Genomic DNA, 15,718 nt, shown 5'->3' with positions numbered 1-15,718 from the left:
AATAATGATCACCATGTCATAAAGTGAAAGTGGACGCATCTGCACCATTAATCTTTCATAGTTTTTTCGTTTTATCAAAGATTATTGATGGTTTCAATTGAAAATCTCGGGCAGCTGTCCTCTCTGTCCATCAACTCTTTTCACTGAAGAATTGATTCGTACTTAGTATGTGTTTAACGAGTTATTGATGCACGCGGGAAGATTGGAGAGCACTTGATGGGCAATTAATGGAGAAATTATAGTAGTTACCGGATGATGAAGAATGAGAAGGACAACTAAAGCGAGTAAAAGCTCAAAAGAGAAAGGAAATTACTGAGCTATTCTGCCACCTTGCTTAGAGCATTATAAACACGTCATCAGTTCTTGGGTAAATTACATGTATTTCAATGAATGTTGTAAATATCAAAACAATGAATCAACCGTGTTTTGTTTCGGTTTGTAGATCTTAAAGAATCTATGCTGGTTTGTTCATCCTTTCATGTGAGAGGTCTTGAGGGGAGAGATTAGAACACTAAAAAATGATACATGAAAAATATAGCTCAGCGTAATAACTCACCCGTTTCGCAGTAGTGTCCAGTAAAACCTGGTTTGCAGACACACTGATAATCGTCTTGCTGGTAAATTGGTCGACAGAATAGGGCTCCATCTAGACAGGGATTGCTCCTGCAGGGGCTCTATTCCACAAGAAAAAAATATTTCCTAAAATAACACAGCACCATAAGAGCAAAGTAAATGACGTGATCTGCCCAAACTCTTGCCTTAGGACATTGTGGCGTGGGACGTATTTCACGCGTTTGGCCACCCTGTAGCAAAATGTTTCAAAGTGTTGCATGGTTGTTGGAAATGGTAAAATTTTGGTTGCAGCATTTTTGGATGTTGCAAGATGTTGCACGCGTTTGGCCAGCTCCTTCACATCACCTCACAAAACAATCCAACAATGCTGCCTGATTTTGCGTTGAAATGTTGCGTGCGTTTGGCCAGGCCTTTACTGCGTGAGCTTGAGCAGATCACGTCATCTACTTTGGCCGAGCTTTAAATTATTTATTTTCTAAATAAACTGCATTGCTGGGCCGGTGGGGGGCATTTCAAGCTATAACCCACCCATCAATTCTAGCGCAATTCTATTGGCTGCTTTACATTACGAGCAGCTTACGTGTAGCCGTACCCTCCCCCTCCCCCAAGGTGAAACGACACTGATAGTGTCCCGTGACATCACTTTAATTTATGCAAAATAATGACACTTAATAATAATACTTTTTTGCCAGGTGGCACGTGTTAACGTGAAGGTTATCGAGATAAACAACAACATTGAAGTGCATTCATTTTCCATTTTTCGGGCAAATTTGCAATTAAGCGTCCGGGTTCAAATATATTCTTTGCTTTAAGAATATAGGAAAAGATTATGATTTTTAGTATAGAGTAAAAAGAGGCCATGTTCGATTAGCATCGCTTTTACGAAACTAGATTTCAACGTCCACACGGTTTCTGCCTGCATTTGTAAACAGTACCACGATCATCGACAAATTTGGATCATTTGCTGCAGAATCTCAAGGTTTTTACAGTTTTCTTTAAAAGATAGTTATGCCGCAAGCGTGAAGAAAGAGCGATTCTTTTCTCAGTCTAAAGAATCACTGCAAGAAACAACTAGCTTTAATTTAAAATTAAAGCGGAGGCGCTGAATCCTCTTGGCCAAATTACATTAACGTACTAAATATAGAGCAAACGGTTCTCCTGGAGAAGAGAGGCGATCGACCACCGGCGCTGCTTGATATATTGAAGATTTTCCATAGCCAGTTGGTTACGAAACTGAGACATCGTTAACTTCGAAAAACATATCTATGACTTTCTTCGGTTCATCTTGAAATGTCTCTATCCCAAAACTTGTCGCTGTTGTCTGATAAGCTGACCATGAAAGCATTTTGTTCACCATCTTGTTCGTTAGTGTGAAAATAAATTACCAACTCTAGCCAATCAGAATTAACGAAGGAATCGGCAAAAGGAGTTAACCAATAAAAAGTCCTGGTATATTTTCTTGCAAAAGGGTGACGTCACGGAACACAATTAGTGTCAAGTTTCAGTGGACGTTCCCTTGCTTCCGCTTCACCTTGGGGGGGAGGGTACAGCTACACATAGGCTACATTACGTGGTGCAAAATCAGCGGATAGTTAACCCCCGTCTACGTCAATATTTTCCTCTAAATACATCCGTCGTAAAGAAACAAAGCCAGCGCCCTCTTTCCCTAAGTTTCGAATTTTTCGACGCCCTGCCGCTGCCGTTACTATCCAGGAAAAATAATCAATTATTAAAAATGATAATCAACTCTTACGGAAGTCATTTCAAAATTGATATGAGTGAACATGAATTTCTACTTTTGTATTACCTTAGATTAAGATGAAAGAATGTTTTCACGCTTGCAAAAATATATATACACAACCGTAGATGCCACAATCGACTTAGTTAAGTGGGATACGTTCGCACTTACCTTCTTATTATAATGGTCAAAGCTGATACTATGAAGAAAATTTCTGGAGTTTTGAAACTTTTCCGCGTTCAACAGCTCACACATATGCCTTCCGTCATGTGAAACCGCAGCAAAATTTACCGAATAACATTCTTGGTGACCAATACATCGAAAAACACACCCCATAGGCTCGGAAACCATAAAACTATCAAGAATAGAAGAATTTAGTCGCTTCGAAGGATCTCTCACAAAATATGCATGTCGTTTTCCTCGTTTGTCATCTCGATTAAAGTGTTTAGCGCCGAACGAAGCGTCAGTACACAGTAGTAATGACAGTAGATAGGAAGCAAGTAATTTACTGCCCTCCATCTTCCAGCGACAGAAAGAAAATCGCTTATTTTAAAACAATCACAGGAACACACTTCAATGTATTGCATCCGCTGTATCATTTCAAGTTTGCAATTTACCATCAAACCACTGAAATAATTCTTTACCGTCAAGACATAAAAAGTACCGCACGCAAAAACAGGCATCAAGTCAATAACGTAGCGCACACCAAAACAGGTTAGAAAGCATTAGTTATTGTTAATTAGTTACTCTTGAATGAAACTTAAGTTTTATTTAAACGGTTTATTTATGAAAAGCTATTTTAATCAATCCGGGCCATAACCATTTCTGGATACTTGATGACGTTACCAACATGGATGTCGTAGTGGGACATCGAGGAAACTCACTCATTACTTTATTCGAGCCCTAACGACTTAGTTCCCTACCCATATCCCATGAAACCTTGCAAAATTACAGAAGACAAGCAATTACACACAACAAGCAAAGAACTGATGGTGGTCGCGATGACTAGAAGGAAAAATTCAGATGAAAAGTCGGGTGGAGGTCCATGTTGCGAAGGGCTCGATCGAGGAATAACCTCTCTTTAGTTGAGGTTTTCAGGTATGCAACATTTTTTTGATTCCTAAAAAAAATCTTTTAAAAAAATAGAATAAATTTGCTTCCAATTTGTCAAAATTCCAATCGAGTGCACGAGGTTTTTGCTCGAGTGCACTAATGTTGAAAGTCTGTTAGTGTGCAAACTACCAGACGGATTCCTTTGTTCAGATCCATCTGGGTATCGTGTAAACCATAAATTTTAACCATACGTTGTGGTCGGCCAATTTAAAGTAAAAGGACAATTATTTATCGGACCTTTATAAGCCTACATTGTGAATTTCAGATCAAGCCAACAGCATGGATGAACACATTCAGTATCTCGAGACACTTTGTCGTCTTTGTGGCACAAATCTGCCACGGACCTGGGTCAGTGCTACAAACAAAGAATCTTTTACATTACATTATATATTTTATCCCACTCATGTATTTATTGGCGTTTATTTTCCAGGTATCATAATTTCAAGATCAAAGCTCCACGTGGAACACCGTTTGTTATTCAAAGTGAAGACGACAACACGTATGACTCACATGCACTGGCTTGTCTTCTTCCACGAGAAATGGAACGCATTCCGGAGGCTCTACGAGAAGTCCATATTTTCAGCAAATCGCAGAGAAAGACATTCACTTTAGGAGATTTCAGAGGGCAGCAGATCGGCATGGTTCAGCACTTTCTAAACATACAGCTGCATGCTTTGCTTCGATGTGGCAAAATAACCAGGAATTGAAGGGTAAGTTACTGTTTTCTTGCTTTACTGTTACTTTTTCGTAAAGGCTTGATGGACTGAAATTGATAATGTCTATTTAAAAATCGGAGAGAAGCAAGATATTGTCTTTCCTCGACCTATACTGGAGAGAAATGAAATTGTCCCGATTCCGCGATCTTACACCTCACTCGTCCCAATTGTTATCAGTGCGCGTTATTTGGTTCAACCTTATTTAATTGGTTTTCTTGTAACCCAAAATAGGGAAATCAACGAATAACGGACAGTAACATCGAGGCCAAGCTCTACCCAGAAGTTCTCCAGATACAAACAGGCTGGCGGAGGAGCTTTTATTCCTGTGACGCTCTTGGTGGAAGGACCACAGCGTTACAAAGAATTTGTGCTAGAAAGAATCCGCTTTACTCTTCCAGAATGCGAGAATGTCGAGGACATGCATGTTGAATGTTTGAAATAAACGAATATTTTTAATGGTATCTTACGTCAAGTCCTAATTAGCGAATTTTGTTTCAGCTTACTACCGCATTACAACATGGCCGCCACAAAAAAAAAATCAGCTTCTTCTTGTTTCCAGCACCTCTCGGCCAAATTTGCTTTGTTTTGGTTTTGATCTCACCCAATCACAAAGCTCGAAACCGATATCCAGAAATGGTTATGGCCCGAACTGTTAATTTACATAACAATCCAACCCATGAAGATATTTGCAAAGAAAACGAGAATGTTATGTCTAAAATATGCTTGAAAGAATCCCCTGAGTAGATTCCTCCTAACTTGAGGGCCCGACGAGAACGGTTTCACTTATCGGAGTTTCTCTTCTTATGTTAAATGTCGAATCAAAATAATCATTGCTTATTTCTAACTCTCCCGTAGATTTCCCAAAAGGAAAGACTGAAAAACTTTTTCAAGGGTTCCTAAAATAGGGCCAAAACAAGGGAGCGAGGTGTTTTGAGGTGTAATTACTGATGAGAGTGTTCCGATCGCGTCATGACGGTCATGCTAAGTTCTTTGTTGAGGATAAAACTGAATTCTTTGACATTTCTTTAAGTAGAAACTAGCCTGCTGTGACTAAATTAAAGTTTTCAGGCCCTACAGACGTATATAAATCACGAGAACGTTCTGACCAAGGTGCAGTCTGATTCAATCTTAGTTCTTATACATTCTCAAATTTTCGTGAGCACTCTGTGGACAAATATACTGGAATAATAGAATCGGAGTATATCCAGTAAAAGAATTCAGAGAAGTTAACCTTTCTAGCTAATGTTGAAAAAAAAGGTGGATTGTCTTTTCATTGTTATTACAATGAGACGAGAGAATTTAAATTTTAAATTGGAGTCTAATTCTCTTGAATTAGAATATGTACATTCTTCGTGTTTACCGAAAATTTAAAGAACCGACAAAGGAGGAAAAAGATGTGTTTGTTGAGTCTAACGGATATTTTTTAGTGGATTCAAAGGCTTTCTTTTTGCTTGAGAGTAGAATAGAATAGGATAGTTTATTTAAGGTCGAAGATGTAGGAGATGCTTGCACAAGATCTCGTTTACGTTTCTGAGCCATCAAATTCAGAGGCCCACTGAACAGTTAAAGTTTAAATCTTCGTCTTTCAAAATCAGACGATGATGAGAAATTTTCTACAGTTATTCTCAAATTGTATTTCTTACCATTAGCAAACGCCCTATATGAACATCTACGTCGTTCCTTCAATCAAATATTATGTCTTCTTTGGAATGGAAAAAAAATTGCAAATTGAGGTAAATTACCTACCTTTATGCCTCTATAAAGAACTTGGGGATCTTCAATGAAATTGTTCAGCCCAGTAAACCGATCAGAGTTGCTCAGCTGACATTTAAACATCTTTTTGTCATCACCGGGTCCAAAGTTGTATGACAGACACGAAGTTTCCTCCACACACTGCAGTCGACAAGAACTCTCAGAATCCACTTCAATTTCCTTGGTAACACTTCCGTTAAGCCGTCGTCCTCTTATTTCTTTGGCAAAGTTAACGGCTTTGTAATTGGATGTTGTTAATCGACTTTCTCCGTTTGTTAAAGTAATCACTAAGGAAGTTAGAAGGAGCGTCGCGAACATGTTTTCGTGAGAAATGTTGCCAATTATAGTGATCTTGAGGGTTTTTAGCTCTTTTTCATCAATTATTAACACAAAACCTTAGTACAAGCAGAAAAACACCATGTTGATTAACTTAAATGCTGTAACTAGCATGACAGGGCGACATTCAAATCAAACAATAACATTCTTAGAAACTTATTCATGTTTTTGAAAATGATATTATTAGCCGTTTAAGGATGATTTTCAACCAATTTTTCACTTTTCAAGAATTTCGTAAGGTGCCTCTGTTGAAATACGACGAGGGCAACGTAATAATTTGCACAATTCAGAAGAGTAACTTTAAAATCGTCTAGCGAAAGCTTATAAACAACATTCTATCTGTTATCCTTTGGTACAATGAACTGTCAAGGAATCAAAATGATGTGTTTTGATATTTTGAGGGAATGAATTCAAATCGTAAGAGTGAATTTCGTGGTAATATGTAAAGAAATACGTAAAAGGAACATTGGAACCTTTTGGGACCACACACTCACGCACACCCATACACAACACTTATGCCACAATCAACTTAGTTAAACGGGATACATTTGCACTTACCCTCTTGTTATAATGGTCAAAGCTGATAATATGAAGTGGGTTACTGCTAAAAAGGGGTTCGACTGTATCATAAGGTAGGCTTTATATGTACAGTTAGGGTTTAAAATTAAAGTTCATGAAGAAAATTTTGAACTCCACATATCAGGCAACGAAGAAATAATCTATTTTTTTCTGCTTTGAAAGACCATATCAATAAGTAATGAACTTAATTTGATAGCAACAGCAGGCTCCAGGGTTGTTTCTCTGTTAGTAAGACTTTGTTTGTTGTATTTTTGGTACCATGTTGGTTTCTCGGTGAGTTAGATTTTGTAAGCTATATTTTTGGGACAATGACATTGAATCTGCTGTACATAAATTTTTAGTCGTGAAAGATAACAACATCCGTTTCACTCCCTCCCTAAAGCTTTTAGCGATAAAAGTTTTAATTTTTGGCGGGGCAAGTTACGTCCAAAGCGTAAGGTCCTGTGTTTCAGTAGGCTCTAAGCCGAGAGCTGCAGAAGATAACAAAAATATTTGTATGAGAATTTAATCCAGTTCATGATAGTCAGTAACTATGTGTGGCATGGCGCAAGCCTAATCGTATTTTATGTATATATTCATAAAAAAATCATTAATCTAGTGATTAGAAAGGTAGAGATGTTTTTTTTCTTTCAAACATCATTGAACTTGTTTACCTGCGATATGAGAAAGTGGAAGAAGAATAAGAATATAAGAAGACGAGTACTATTTCTCAGTAACCTTGAGTTAATTTCTCAATTTGAAAAAATAATTGTCCACCGTAACTGAACCATTTTTAATATTGGGAACGTTATGCGTGTTTCTATGGTTCTCCTGACATTTCCGGGGATTGCAATTAAATACTAGAAAAACAGAAAGAAAAGTTTTTCAATTAAGTGCAAAAATGGATTTCCATCCTCAGAAATTTAATCCTAGAGAAGAAGGAGACGAAATAAAATTTTAGAAACAAATCAAGTCATTGCCTCGTATTTATAACAGACTGTTTTTAAAAATCAAATTTTTAACTCAACACTTTTTACTATTTTTCATCTTTTAACTAGTTTTTAATTATGTAATATAAGATATGATGTTTTTATCCCGTGAAAAAATTAAGACTACTTCTAGTACTCCAACCACTACTTATACTATTCAGATGATAAGATGAGACATTTTTAAGTGTCAAAGGGTGGATACATTTTTTTCCAGTGAGGTTATGTTTGAGAAAGGATTTAAATCTTGATAATGTTAACTTCCAATTGTATCAAAATAATTAGTGATGATAAAACAACAATTCTTTATTTCCTTTGGAATAAAGTTTTAATTTAAAGACACGTGACTATTTTAATTTTCCAGATTTTGCGACGATAAGATATAAATGAGAGGAAATGCATCTATGTCCTCATTTATTTTTAAAGCTTTAAGAACATTGGAGCGGAAGATAACAGACGGGCTGCCCGCACTACCTGTACAACCTATGCAACCAATACAAGGCTCTAGGCTTAGGTTTCCACAACGTCACAGCTGTTTGGCGACCTAAAGAGTGTAAATAAAATTTTCTCTTGAATGAAAATTTCTGACAAAAGGCAATAAGGTATCAATTGTCATTGAACTGCACGCAATATTTCAAGGTTTAATGTTACGACAACCGAGGAGAGAAAGGGAATATTTATTGCAGAAAAAGTCGCAACTTTAACAGCATGATTTTCACCTAAAGACTCTACCCCTTTTGTTCTCTTTTATTCTCTCTTTATAGTCTAGTTTTAAACGCGGACAGACAGCAAAGATCTCCACGTGCAATCGAAAACAGGAGATTTTTACGCGACTGAAATTCAAAGACCAGGATTTTTTGCCACATGAAACACTTAGGGAATCATTTGAGGTGACATGTTAAAATTGGCTAATCACACTTTTTTTAACTTATTAAGTGAATTTCAATATTTAGCAATTTGTTTTTGGAAAACTGTAGTTAAAATAGTAATGCTTCATTGGAAGTGAAAAAAAAAAAAAAAAAAAGCTCGATTGTGTACTGTATATCCTTAAATGCTTCAGAACATCCAAACACAGGTCGCCATTCTGGCGACTGTAACTGCAGATTTTCTATGGTATCTAAAATATCACCAGATTTTTTTGGGAGGATTACAATGATTCATATAGTCTTGAATCTTTATGTTTCCTCGCTCATCTTAGAGTAGTTCCGATCTATTGATCAATTGACAGCGGTATTTGCGGAAATATTTCACTGGGTCCCAGGTATCTATCTGCTCTTTTTTGTGTGATCCATTGTGGTTTGTTAACTCCTGCGTATCCAGCGAAAGCAAAGGAATCTCGGTGGTTTCCTTGAAGAGGATCGGTAGCACCCAGTCTCTTGAGAGCGTCAATTGCAGGTGACATGTGCTCGGAGGCTGAATCTTGAGTAGCAACCAAAACGATTTTACTGTGTCGAGAGCAAAGACACCAAATGCAAAAGAGTGAGATCAGTTGAAAATGGGAATAAAAACACTCCCTTATCTGTTGCCAACACACACACTAAAAAACTAGAAAAGATGCATGTACATCATAACATTCAGCCATCAGAGAAAAGTTATGCATGTGCATGTATATCATATTACAACAAAACCCTTCTCCCACAGTAGGAGTCTCATACTAAGCCTTCCATCCCTCTACCTAACTGTCTCTCATCCTAAGCCTTGGAGTCAACCCTTTCCCGAGTATATCTACTGACAGAAAGGTTCCTTGTGCAATTTTTGCGTTCTGCGACCAAATCATTTGCTCATTTGCATTGGGCAGTGAAACCATATTTTGCGATTCGCGGTTGTTCCGACGGAATATAATCCTTTTTTCGGGGAAAAGCTGTGGTTCTAAAAATATTTTCACTCAGGGAAAGTGTTGACTCAAAGAATCAGTGGAGATAGCGGCTCCCGTTGACGGGTTCCTGAAAGACATATGATTATAAATAGTAAATTGGTAAGGTAGCCTCCAAGAGCAGCCGCTTCTTTCTCCTTCTTTGCTTCAAAGGCGAGAAAGGAGTGGCGTGTAAAAAACAATGTAGAAAAGAGGGTCTTTCTACTCAAGCAGGATAATCGAAATGGACGGTGAAGGAAGCATTATCATCAGGTCAGGAGTATTTATTGTCTACTAAAAGTGCTTAAAGTGTTGTACGTACAACAATAGTTACTAATTAGTTATAACATACTTGCCACTCAGGCTGTTCAGGTAGTCTCTCAAATGATAGCCGCTCGAACTATATGCGTAAGTATCAAATGATCTTGCCTCAAGGAAGACACCTGACATAAAAAAACAAATCAAATCGTCATATATATTTTCGGTTTTTCTTTTGCTTTAAACATGCAAATCTATAACGTAATGGTCTTCGTTTGTTTCAACGCGGCGTCTATTGACAACACCTTGAAGTGGGAGCGGCGAAAAAGTTTCCCTTTGGCTTTTTTTTTCTTTACGTCGACAATCCGAGTACAATTTGCTTGTTCCGCTTGCTTCTACCACCGAATAGTGAACATGAGGGAAGACGAAATGATTCTAGCGTTGTTAATGACATAGCTTGGAGAACGGGCAACGTCTTTGTGTTCCCCGTTCTTCAAGAGTGAATTCACCCACGGCCCGCCTCGTGCTTGTCTCCGCTCGACAGGTGAACACAAGAAAATAATAAGTAGTGATGGTTATGAAAACAATAATCTGCATGAGTATCAAATGCTCTTGCTGCAAGAAGACACCTGTACGTGAAAATATTTAGTGCATTATCTTCTATCTTTCAGGTTTTTCTTTAAATCCGAGTAAGGATATTATGAAGTTCTGCGAATTTCCTTTTTTTGTATGACAATGTGGACATCATCTTGAAGCTGGACTGGGGGACTGTAAGATGCTGAATAGAGCACCGTGCCGAACTTGGAGCACGACGCATAAATTATGACTGATTATGCAGTTAAAGCCATGTGGTTACTTAGTATTGGCCACGCAAGATACAGCTTCGTCGAATTGCTCTCGCTGTGAATGCTGTCCTTTCGGTGACATAGCTTGTTTGGCTCTGGATTCTTGTCTCGTTTTAACAAAAGTCAGAACAGCTCACAAGACGCTTACATCCCCGAGCGTAACTTTACGTAAATTGAGTCTCCTAATTCTTACCTTGTTTAACCAAAACTCAACTAGCGTTATTAAATTTAGGTAGCGACAATTTTCCCAACAGAACAAGGACAACAACAAGGTCCTACAATGGAAATTTTATTTATTGTAACAAATGGCTTTGCAACATAATCGAAATAAGCTTTCAAGGGAGAGATAATACAAATATTAGGAAAAGACAACATATTAATATTCACCAAAGTTGGTGAAATGTTTGAATAGGTGAAGAATGTGATAGCCGATGAAGAGACTACTAGTGAACCTAAAAGAACTCGACGATTTCGTTTTCACAACAGCATATATCATTTCTTTCTCTTTAATGGAACTGACTCGAGCTGCTTAGATATAATAAGAATCCAGTCAGTTATTTGCGGGCGATCCTCTCCGCATATTTTTTTTATCAAAACAGGTTAAGAATTTATCAGGATGGCAAAATAGTGCATGCACTCCTAATATTAATTTTCTGCTTTATTGCGAGTATCACCGCGACCATATGTTCAGAAGTACAATCGCTAGGCAAGCTACGTCATCATATCTTATTGTTCGAAGAGTTTTCTCCACAGATCTCTTCATTTGATATTATATTCGAATCTACCTCTAACTTTTTTAACTCCCATAGACGAATGTTTGAATCTTGGAAGCAGCTCGTTCCATATTTTCGAAGTAAAAGGTGTTTAACGCCTCGTCCTCACGTGGCGATTTACCCATAACTATATCATAGTCACAGCTTTCCCGTTCCGTGAATAGGAACTTTATTGCTTCCTCGGCGAGTACCTCCTATATATATATATATATATATATATATATATATAGTATATATATATATATATATATATATATATATATATAGTATATATATATATATAGTGCAGTTATATATATATATATATATATATATATATAACTAACTGCAGACAGTACTGTTTCGGCCTTCTGGGCCTCATCAGTGCAGTGCTGATGCTAGGATGGAGGTAAGACCATATAGCCACCCCAAGTGATCTCACATATGTGGGATCATCTAAGCCATGCCAGAGTGCTCAAACTAGAAAAGCTAGTGAGCATGCATAATGCTAGCAGCAATGACTCATCCTAGTAGAGTGCTCAATTTGGACATGAAAGCAAAGCTTTGTATGCCAAAGAGCTATATATATATATATGTATATATATATATATATATGTATATATATATGTATATATATGTGTGTATATATATATATATATATATGTATATATATATATGTATATATATATGTATATGCATGCTCACTAGTTTTTCTAGTTTGAGCACTCTGGCATGGCTTAGATGATACCACATATGTGAGATCACTTGGGGTGGCTATATAGCCTTACCTCCATCCTAGCATCAGCACTGCACTGATGAGGCCCAGAAGGCCGAAACAGTACTGAAAGCTTCTCGGCCTCTTGGGTAAGGTTAAAAGGCTTATGAAAAGTTTATTTTCCTTGCTTTTGCAGCAATTGGTCAACATGGACAGCCAGGAAAGTGAAAATATCAGCCAGTTTACTACAGATAACTCGACAGCGAATCCAGGAGACGTCGTAGACGCAAGCGTGGTAGAAGGTTCACAGTCCTGGGGCGAAGACGTGGAAATCGAAATCCCTGAGGTACTAAAAAATCTGGAAAATAAGGGTGTGAAATTTCAGGCCGTGCCTTTTTTGAATGCTCCTAGTCAAAGTAGAATCACGAAGGATCGCTCTATTTATTTTAGCGTTGATACAACCGTCACATCGCAAATAATTCTCGAAGCTTTTGACGCGGCAGAAATCGATATTGACGCTATCACCGGAATCCAGAGAAAGGCGTCCAATAGATCTTGGATCGTGACTTTTAAGAGCCGTGCAGCTAAAGAAGCCGCTCTTGAAACACCTTTTGTCGTGATTGCCGGTCTCAAAGTGTTCCTGGGCGACTGCGAAAATCGTTTGGTCCTCGTCAAGATCCATGAAGCCCCCGCTGAACTACCCGACACTGCCGTGATTGGCCGACTCAGCCACTACGGTCGTATCCTTTCATTTCGGCGCGACAAAATTGCACAACATATCGAGAATGGAGTAAGAACGGCTCGAATGGCGCTACATCGAACTATCCCTGCCAACATCAACATAGCTGGTGAACCTATCAAAATATGGTACCCAAATCAGCCAAAAGCTTGTCGGAATTGTGGAGCTACTGACCACATGGCCAAAGACTGCTCCGCAGTCCGTTGTTTTAATTGTGAATGCCCTGGGCATCGAGCTCAAGAATGTAAAGACTCGCCAAGATGTTCCGTTTGTTTAGCGGACAACCATTCCATGCCTCAATGCCCCTTCCTGCTCTTCAGCGCGAACGTCGATAGTGAGCCAACGCCACCTAAAACTGAAAAGGAAAAGGAACAAGAGCGAGCCCAGCGCGCCAAGGAAAGAGAAGAAAGGCAGAAAAAACTACAACAACAGAGAGAACAACAGCGACAACAAGAAGAACAACAGAAATTGCTAGAAAAGCAGGAACAGCAAGAACAACAGAAACAACAAGATCAAGAGAAACAACGAGAACAACAACGCGACGAAGGTAGAAGAGAACGACCAAGAGAACGAAGAGACGAGCGAGGGAGGGACGATCGAGAAGAACGAAGAGATGACCGGAGAGACGACAGAAGAGAGAGAGATAGAAGCGATCGAGATTATTATCGCGGCCGCGATGGCCGCGATAGATCTTCCCGCCGTGACTACTCTGGCTCCGAAACTGATGATGATGGATGGGAGAGAGTTAAACCTAGGAGAAGGCGGTACAGATATTAATTTTTTATTTATATTCAATGAGTAAGCTTAAAATAATTTCTCTAAATGTGCGAGGACTCGGGTCCTCCAGTAAAAGTCGAAAAATTATTCAAGAATTAAATTATTCAAACTGTGACATAATCCTTTTACAAGAAACACATGTCTCATGCAAAAAACAAGCGGAGGAATTCGAAATACTCTGGCGCGGCAAATGTCTGTGGTCCTTCGGGACTGGCAGGTCTGCCGGTGTTGCCATCCTCTTTTCTCTAAACTTTCCAGGCAAAATTATCCGTTTTTTGACCGATTCCGAAGGAAGAATATTGAGCTTACTCATTGACTACTATAATTCTAAACTAAATTTAGTGAACATTTACTCTCCCAATACTATTTCGGATCGTAAAAGTTTTTTCTCTTGTCTGCACAATTACTTTCTCCCCCAAGGGGACCTAGTGATCGGGGGAGACTTTAATTGTGTGGACAATGTCCTAGATAAATTAAATTGTTCCGCCATCCCATTGTCTGATCAAAAACTTCTCCGATCCCTTTGTGCTGACTTCTCACTTACAGACATTTGGCGCAAAAACAACCCGCGCAAAGTAACTTTCACCTGGTCTAATAAAGACCATACCCAGGCATCTAGAATTGACCGCTTTCTCGTCGCTAAAGGCTTAACCCTAGTAACGAAATGTAATATTCTCCCATGCGTATACGACCTATCCGATCATGACTTTGTAAAAATTGAACTAACGACTAACCCTTCTAATCACGGTCCTGGAATTTGGAAGTTCAACAGCTCTTTACTCTCAGATGTAGAATTTAAAAACATTATGTCAAAATCGATTAACAACTTTAAGCTTAAAATCCCCGAATTCGCCTCCCTTCGCGAATGGTGGGATGCTCTAAAAATTGAAATCCGCAAAACAAGTATTTCATACTGTATCCGTAAACAGAGAACAGCAAATGCCAAAAGAATCCTAATTACTAAGCAATTAACCCATGCTAAAAACGCTTTACATTCTAATCGCTTAAATAACCCAGGTGTAATTAGCGATTTGGAAAGCCAATTGTCCTCTCTGATCTCGAAAGAAGCCGAAGGAGCTAAAGTCCGCTCCCGAGCACAATGGTTCGAAGAAGGTGAGAAACCAACACGCTATTTCTTCCGTCTGGAGAAAAAACGAGCTGACATGAATAGTTTTGAATCTTTTTTTGACGAGAACGGTGTTCTCAGAAATTCTCAAAATGATCTTGAAAGAATTTTAACCAATTTTTACAAGAATTTATTCACCCAAGATCCTCTTGATATGCAAATTCAAACTGAAATAATTGACGGCCTCGAATTTTCACTGACTGATTATGAGCGCAATCTATGTGAAGGCCCTTTTTCTAATAAAGAATTACTTACTGCATTGGAAGGCCTTCAGACCGGCAAGTCACCCGGTTCTGATGGTCTCCCAACAGAATTTTACTCGTGTTTTTGGAACGATTTGAGCGAATCTCTCCTTTCTGTTTTGAACGAGGCCTTTCTTGCTGGCTCCCTCGCGGATAGCCAGTACGAGGGCCTCCTACGACTCATCCACAAAAAAGATGATCGACGCCTCGCAAAAAATTGGCGCCCAATTTCCTTGTTAAACACTGACTACAAGTTAGCATCTAAAATCATCACTGAACGATTGAAAAAAGTCATGAACTCCATCGTGCATTCAGACCAAACGTGCGGCGTGGTCGGCCGCACTATCTTCTCAAATTTGGCCTTACTTCGTGATGCCCTCGACATGATTGACAAAACTAATGAACCGGGTATTCTCATTTCCTTAGATCAAGAAAAAGCTTTTGACCGAGTTGACCACGAATTCATGATGAGAGTATTGCGTAAATTTGGTTTCGGCCCCTCCTTTTGTGGGTGGGTCGAGCTATTTTATTCTAAAGCCTTCTCTAGAATCATTGTTAATGGCTCCCTGTCCCCCCCTGTCCACTTAAGAAGAGGGGTGAGACAAGGATGCCCATTATCTCCTCTCCTTTATGTGCTAGT

The 15,718-nt window shown here is 38.7% G+C and overlaps 1 protein-coding gene across 1 annotated transcript in view; it reads right to left on the bottom strand.

The window, feature by feature from the left end:
- Nucleotides 1-15,718, bottom strand: part of LOC113684427 (uncharacterized) — a 40,468-nt gene that overhangs the window by 13,028 nt on the left and 11,722 nt on the right. The window contains exons 7-10 of the mRNA XM_089188597.1: nt 9,977-10,067; nt 8,985-9,217; nt 5,887-6,287; nt 557-674 (exon numbers count right to left, since the gene is read on the bottom strand). Of these exons, the coding sequence (XP_089044723.1) occupies nt 557-674; nt 5,887-6,287; nt 8,985-9,217; nt 9,977-10,067 (843 nt within the window). The remainder of the gene's footprint in view (nt 1-556; nt 675-5,886; nt 6,288-8,984; nt 9,218-9,976; nt 10,068-15,718) is intronic.

The sequence above is a fragment of the Pocillopora damicornis genome, chromosome 12 (assembly GCF_964200805.1).
Source record: "Pocillopora damicornis chromosome 12, jaPocDami1.2, whole genome shotgun sequence".
NCBI classification, from domain to species: domain Eukaryota; kingdom Metazoa; phylum Cnidaria; class Anthozoa; order Scleractinia; family Pocilloporidae; genus Pocillopora; species Pocillopora damicornis.
The sequence above is the reverse complement of the archived record's forward strand: the minus strand, read 5'-3'. Positions and strand labels throughout refer to the sequence as shown.